Here is a 7,942-nt window from a genome sequence, read left to right on the forward strand (position 1 = left end):
GCAACCCTGCACCCTTCTGCCCATCAGAGCTGTTCATCCTTCGTAACAATAGTAACTTAAACAAGATAAACAGAAGTTAACAGTATTATGTGTATATATGTGTGTAAATGAAACTCCGAAACTATTGAGCTCGGGGGAAACAAGGCTTGGAGTCTTGAGGTGGTAAAGTATGAATGTTCAGTTCTACCACAGAATAGGTGATGAGAGAGAGATTTGTAATCCAGGGTAAATGTCAAGAGAAGGCAATTATGTCGAATTCCACAGGTTCCATGGTCGTAAAACAAGAGAACAGTCACTGTAGATTTTATCTGTCATCTTTCCAAATTCACATACTAATTATCACCCAAAGTGACTTGTCACAAGGGGTATCGTCTTCAGATGAATTACCACACCACACCCAGGCAAGGGTTGACACATCAGTGGTCTTCACAGGATACCCCAAATCAGATCCACTCCTATAGCTCAAACAAGGTAACAACCACACATTTGATGTATGCTGAATTGATAATTAACCCACCCTTCTGGGCATAGGAGAATTCCAAACAGAGACCCTTGGCCACTAGTTCCCTGGTTTCGATCCTTCCATCTTTCCTCCTTCGTCTACGTCTGACTCTGAGTGTCTGTGTCCTCAGTTAAAACTAAACAAACTGCGAGCGATGTAAACAAGCTGCAAGTCAGACTGATTCACCTTCTTAATCTCTATCTCTCCCTCTCTCTCGAAATAACAGTCCACAGCAAACAAAACCTAGGGATTCATAACAACGGCCACTCCCCATTGTGAAATGACTGGTATGCCAGTAGTTGAGATGACAGAGTGAATCCTTACCCACATTCTCAGCAGGTGAACGGCTTCTCCCCAGTGTGAACTTGCTGATGTCTCTGTAGTGTGGAAGAGCGAATGTATCTCTTCCCACATTCTGAGCAAGTGAACAGCTTCTTCCCAGTGTGAATTTGTTGATGACTCCGTAGGTCAGATGACCGAGTGAATCTCTCCCCACAGACTGAGCAGGTGAATAGCTTCTCCCCAGTGTGAACTCGCTGATGACTCTGTAGGTTGGATGGATCAGTGAATCCCTTCCCACAGATTGAGCAGGTGAATGGCTTCTCCCCAGTGTGAACTCGCTGATGACTCTGCAGGTTGGATGGATCAGTGAATCTCTTCCCACATTCTGAACAGGTGAACGGCCTCTCCCCAGTGTGAATTCGCTGATGACTCTGTAGGTTGGATGGATCAGTGAATCTCTTCCCACAGACTGAGCAGGTGAATAGCTTCTCCCCAGTGTGAACTCGCTGATCACTCTGTAGTTGGGATGACTGAGTGAATCCCTTCCCACATTCTGAGCAGATGAATGGCTTCTCCCCAGTGTGAACTCGCTGTTGTCTCTGTAGGGTGGATGAATGAGTGAATCTCTTCCCACAGACTGAGCAGGTGAATAGCTTCTCCCCAGTGTGAACTCGCTGATCACTCTGTAGTTGGGATGACTGAGTGAATCCCTTCCCACATTCTGAGCAGATGAATGGCTTCTCCCCAGTGTGAACTCGCTGTTGTCTCTGTAGGGTGGATGAATGAGTGAATCTCTTCCCACAGACTGAGCAGGTGAACGGCCTCTCCCCAGTGTGAACTCGCTGATGACTCTGGAGTTGGGATGACTGAGTGAATCCCTTCCCACATTCTGAGCAGATGAACGGCTACTCCCCAGTGTGAACTCGCTGGTGTCTCTGTAGGGTGGATGAATGAGTGAATCTCTTCCCACAGACTGAGCAGGTGAACGGCTTCTCCCCAGTGTGAACTCGCTGATGACTCTGTAGTTGGGATGACTGAGTAAATCTCTTCCCACATTCTGAACAGGTGAACGGCTTCTCCCCAGTGTGAACTCGCTGATGACTCTGAAGGTTGGATGAGTGAGTGAATCCCTTCCCACAGACTGAGCAGGTGAATAGCTTCTCCCCAGTGTGAACTCGCTGATGTCTCTGTAGGTTGCATGACAGAGTGAATCTCTTCCCACAGACTGAGCAGGTGAATGGCCTCTCCCCAGTGTGAACTCGCTGATGTCTCTGTAGCTGGGATGACTGAGTAAATCTCTTCCCACATTCTGAACAGGTGAACGGCTTCTCCCCAGTGTGAACTCGCTGATGACTCTGTAGGTTGGATGGATCAGTGAATCCCTTCCCACAGACTGAGCAGGTGAATGGCTTCTCCCCAGTGTGAACTCGCTGATGACTTTGTAGTTGGGATGACTGAGTGAATCCCTTCCCACATTCTGAGCAGATGAACGGCTTCTCCCCAGTGTGAACTCGCTGATGTCTCTGTAGGCTGGATAACTGAGCGAATCTGCTCCCACAGTCTGAGCAGCTGAATGGCCTCTCCCCAGTGTGAACTCGCAGATGACTCTGTACTTGGGATAACTCAGAGAATCTCTTCCCACAGACTGAGCAGGTGAACGGCTTCTCCCTAGTGTGAACTCGCTGATGTCTCTGTAGGGTGGATGAATGAGTGAATCTCTTCCCACAGACTGAGCAGGTGAATGGCCTCTCCCCAGTGTGAACTCGCTGATGACTCTGTAGTTGGGATGACTGAGTAAATCTCTTCCCACATTCTGAACAGGTGAACGGCTTCTCCCCAGTGTGAACTCGCTGATGACCCTGTAGGTTGGATGGATCAGTGAATCCCTTCCCACAGACTGAGCAGGTGAATGGCTTCTCCCCAGTGTGAACTCGCTGATGACTGTGTAGTTGGGATGACTGAGTAAATTCCTTCCCACATTCTGAGCAGATGAACGGCTTCTCCCCAGTGTGAACTCGCTGGTGTATCTGTAGGGTGGATGAATGAGTGAATCTCTTCCCACAGACCGAGCAGGTGAACGGCCTCTCCCCAGTGTGAACTCGCTGATGACTCTGTAGTTGAGATGACTGAGTAAATCTCTTCCCACATTCTGAACAGGTGAACAGCTTCTCCCCAGTGTGAACTCGCTGATGACTCTGCAGGTTGGATGGATCAGTGAATCTCTTTCCACAGACTGAGCAGGTGAATGGCTTCTCCCCAGTGTGAACTCGCTGATGACTCTGTAGTTGGGATGACTGAGTGAATCCCTTCCCACATTCTGAGCAGATGAACGGCTTCTCCCCAGTGTGAACTCGCTTATGTCTCTGTAGGCTGGATAACTGAGTGAATCTCTTCCCACAGACCAAGCAGATGAACGGCTGCTCCTTTGTGCGAACTCGCTGGTGATGCATTAGGTCAGATGACTGAGTGAATCCTTTCCCAGAAATTCAACAGATGATCAGCCTCTGCCCAGTGTGGTGTGAACTGACTGCTGTGTCCACAGGTGGGAAGACCAACTGAATCCTTTCTCACACACAGAACAGGTGAATGGCCTTGCCCAGTGTGAACTTGCTGATGTACCTTCAGTTGAGATGACCGAGTGAATTATTTCCCACTGTCTGAGCAGGTGAAAGGCCTTTCTCCTGTGTAAAATGATGGGTTGCCAGTTGGTCAAATGACCGAGTGAATCCTTCCCCACAGTCTGAGCAGGAAGGATGGTCGATAGGATCCCTTGTTCCACTTCTTAAATATCTAGACAGAGACAACAAAACTGGTGTGCCGTGTTTGTGCTTCCTGGAGACAAATTCCTTCTCATTTTTAACCTGTAAAAAGATTTACAAAATCCATCAATGGGTTTAGGACAACATTTCAGATGAGATTACAAGGTTTGATCTGGTATCACACTGATACAGTGAGGTTCAACACAAGTTAGAAGAGATATCATCTCCTGACTGGGCAGAGTGCTGGTTTCTGGAATGACCATCAATTCCCTGATGCTCTTCCTGTCTCTATCAGAAAGGAGCATTTCTGCCATCTCCAATTTGAGCCTTAGTTTGACTCTCTCCATTGGTATTATTCCCCCCTCCTGCTGAAATGCATGGGTGCCTGGCCCCACAGTAACTGAAACAGTCTCACGCAAATAGTCTTTCTTGATGTGCATCTGGGATTTTCTTTTATGTATTATTAACTTAAAGTGCCACAGTTTTAACGCCATATAAAAAATTCCTGCTGAGATGAATGGTTGGTCCGCACAGCTGTTAAAAGGACTTAGAGTGAATTTTTGTATTATTGTCACAGTCATAGAAAATTACAACACAGAAACAGGCACTTTGGGCCATCTAGTCTGTGCTGAACTATTTAATCTGCCCACTCCCATACCCCTACCATCCAGGTACTTACACAAAATGTTGAAATCGAGCTTGCATGCACCGCTTGTGCTGGCTGCTCATTCCACACCCTGATGACTGTCTGTGTGAAGAAGTTGCCCCTCATGTTACCCTTAACATTTTACCTTTCACCCTTAACCCATGGCCTCTGGTTGTAGTTCCACCCAATCTCAGTGGAGAAAGCCAACTTGCATTTACACTATCTACGCCCCTCTATCACAATCAAATCTCCCCTCAATCTTCTACATTCCAAGGAATAAAGTTCATACCAAAGTGCAACAACTCACACTTGTCTGCATTAAATTCCATTTTCCATTTCTCAAACCATTTTGCCAGCTGGTCCAGATCACACTGCAAGTTTAAATGCTTTTTTGGCATTGACTAGATGGGCCAAAGAGCCTGTTTCTTTACTGAACTTCTCCGTGTTTCTATGGCAGAGAAGCTGGCCAAACTTGTTTGGAAGGGAAAGCGTAGGAGTGACAATTGAGCAGCAGTGGCTGGAGTTTCTGGAGCAATTCGGGAGCTGAGTGATTCCACAGAAGTGGAAGCATTAGAAAGACAGGAGGACACAACTGTGGCTAAAATGAGAAGCCAAAGCCAACATAAATGTCAAAGAGAGGGCAAACAAAAGAACAAAAACTATTCGGAAGCTTCGAGAAACCAAAAGAAGACAACAAAAAAAGTCAGCTGAGCTCAGTGCGTGGAATCATGATTTGTAGTCATTAATGGGTCTCGGTAGCACCCAACAGTCTGAGGCATTTAGAGGAACAAAATATACGAGGCTTCAATTTCTCTTCAAAAGCAAGGTTCCCTGGACCGGTTACCTTTCAACTTTCATTTTGGCAGGCACATACAAACTCTGCATCCTCAAAAATTCACTTCTGAAGGCCTCCCACTTACAGGTACTCCTTTGCCAGGAAACAACCTGTCCCAAACCACACTTGTCAGATCCTTTCTGATACCATCAAAATTGACCTTTCTCCAATTTAGAATCTGAACCCATGGTCCAGACCTCTCTTTTTCTATATTTACTTTGAATCTCATGGCATTATGATCACTAATTTCTGTCACCAGCCCTGATCATTTCCTAACAGCTTATTGCTCACTTCTACATCAGGAACTCTACGTACTGATTAAGGGCACATTTGACAAACTTTACCCCATCTAGTCCTTTTACATTATGGGAGTTCCAGTCAATATATGTAAAGTTAAAATCACTTACTGAATCAACCTTTGTTTATTGACATGGCCTACAACTTTGTTCCTCTAAATCCCTCAGACTGTTGGGTGTAAACAAGCCCCTATAATGGCTACAATATCATAATTCCCTGTCCTGAGCTCATCGGGCTTTCCTAAGATGCTTCTTGTATTGTGATATACACAGCTCAGCACATTCATCGCACCAGGCTCAACCATTTGATTGCTGACTCTGTCTGAGGTCTGAACAACATCTGACGTGTCAAGAAAACAAACTCCCCCTCATTGTCACAAAAACAAAGGAGCTGATTGTGGACTGCAGGAGGACTGGAGACGGGCTAACCCCTGTTGACATCAAAGGATTTGGGGCTGAGAGGGTGAACAGCTTTAAGATCCTCGGCATAAACATCACCAAGCATCTCACATGGTCTGTACATACCGGCTGTGTTGTGAAAAGAGCACAGCAGCACCTCTTTCACCTCAGATAGTTGAAGAAGTTGGGAATGGGGCCCGAAATCCTGAGGACTTTCTACAGGGACACAATTGAGAGCATCCTGACTGGTTGCATCACTGCCTGGTATGGGAACTGTACTTCCCTTAATCTCAGGAACTTGCAGAGATTGGTGCGGGACAGCCCAGCGCATCTGTAGATGTGAACTTCCCACTATTCAGGACATTTACAGAGACAGGTGTGGAAAAAGGGCCCAAAAGATATTGGGGACCCAATTCACCACAACCACAAACTGTTCCTACTGCCACCATCCAGGAAACGGTACCACAGCAAAAGGACCAACAGGCTCCGGGACATCATCTTCTACCAGGCCATCAGACTGATTAATTCATGCTGATACAATTGCATATCCATGTTATACTGACTGTTCTATGCACAAACTATTTATTATAAATTACTATAAATTACACATTGCACATTTAGATGGAGATGTAATGTAAAGACTTCTACTCCTCATGTATATGTATGTAAGAAAGTCAATTCAATTCAAATCACCCTCTCCACTATCTGTCCTGTCATTCTGGCTCCCATTCCCCCTGCAAATCATTTTAACCACATCAGCACCCCCCTCCACCACACTTGCTCTCGCAGCTCTTACAACGAGGATATTAGTCCCCTTCCTGTTCTGTTCCCCTAACTAATGAATCCCCTATCACTCCTTTGACTTTCCTCTGCCAGGTAATCCCCCCAATACTTTCTAAAGTGTTCCACCTGTTGTTGTGTGGGATAGCAACAAGAGTACTCTGTGATGGCCATTTACCCTCATTTCTCTTCCTGACTCTCACCCAGTTTCCTGTGTCCTGCACCTTGGGTGTAACTCACCTCTCTTCATGTCATATCTATCACCCCCTCCAACTGCTGGATGATCCGGAATTCATCCATTTACAGTTCCAACTCCTTAAAATGCAGCTGGATACATATCTTGTAGGTGAGGGCATCAACAACACTGGAGGTCTCCCCACCTTCCCACCAATGTCCCCTCTAATTTGTAATGACAAGTGTGCACATAAATCATGTACCGTGTATTTTTTTTTTACCCAGTGACAACCATATAACCATATATAACCATATAACAATCACAGCACGGAAACAGGCCATTCCGGCCCTCCTAGTCCGTGCCGAACTCTTAATCTCACCTAGTCCCACCTACCCGCACTCAGCCCATAACCCTCCACTCCTTTCCTGTCCATATACCTATCCAATTTTACCTTAAATGACACAACTGAACTGGCCTCTACTACTTCTACAGGAAGCTCATTCCACACAGCTATCACTCTCTGAGTAAAGAAATACCCCCTCGTGTTTCCCTTAAACTTTTGCCCCCTAACTCTCAAATCATGTCCTCTCGTTTGAATCTCCCCTACTCTCAATGGAAACAGCCTATTCACGTCAACTCAGTCTATCTATACCTCTCAACATTTTAAATACCTCGATCAAATCCCGTGTGCAAAAACGTGTGCACAGAGAATTTTATATAGAGAGGTATTCATTTTCACAGCTAGCAAATCACTGTCGATAAAAACTTTGATCTCCTCTGGCTTGTATCGAGTTCATCTGCACTCTCACACAACCTTTGTAGCAGGCCTATAGCGGGTTATGAAGGATTTTCTCGCCAGAGCTTTTGCACATTGTCCATATGTGACTTGTTTGCTAAATGACGCTTTAAAAAGTCAGATTTCCAAATTTCACTCCACTTCTTCCCATTTGCAAATTCTCCAGCAACTTTTGCATCACCACAATACAGACAGGTAACAGCAGTTTCTGTGTTGTACATAAATATTTCCCTTGAACCCTCTCCAGATGACTGACGGTGATGAACTCGATTATGGCAATGCCAATGAATGTGAAGGGAAGGGTAGTAGTCTGTCCCATTGCAGTCTGGCACATTTGTGATGTGAAAGTTACTTGTTGCCAAGGGCAAAGGTTTTTGATATTACCATGTACCCAGAGAGAATGGGACAAAACATGTTCTCACCTGTAGAAAAGTTCAGAACAGGAGGAGGTAGAACAAACAGCACACACACA

At 45.7% G+C, this 7,942-nt stretch overlaps 1 protein-coding gene across 1 annotated transcript; it reads right to left on the bottom strand.

The window, feature by feature from the left end:
• Nucleotides 1–206: 206 nt before the first annotated feature.
• LOC140720642 (uncharacterized) lies at nucleotides 207–7,942 on the bottom strand. Its single transcript, XM_073035481.1, is given in 2 exon segments — nucleotides 207–3,645; nucleotides 7,893–7,942. A coding segment is annotated over 1 exon segment (2,400 nt). The 5' UTR covers nucleotides 3,235–3,645; nucleotides 7,893–7,942; the 3' UTR covers nucleotides 207–834.

This window comes from Hemitrygon akajei, unplaced genomic scaffold (genome assembly GCF_048418815.1).
Source record: "Hemitrygon akajei unplaced genomic scaffold, sHemAka1.3 Scf000045, whole genome shotgun sequence".
Classification (NCBI taxonomy): Eukaryota; Metazoa; Chordata; class Chondrichthyes; order Myliobatiformes; family Dasyatidae; genus Hemitrygon; species Hemitrygon akajei.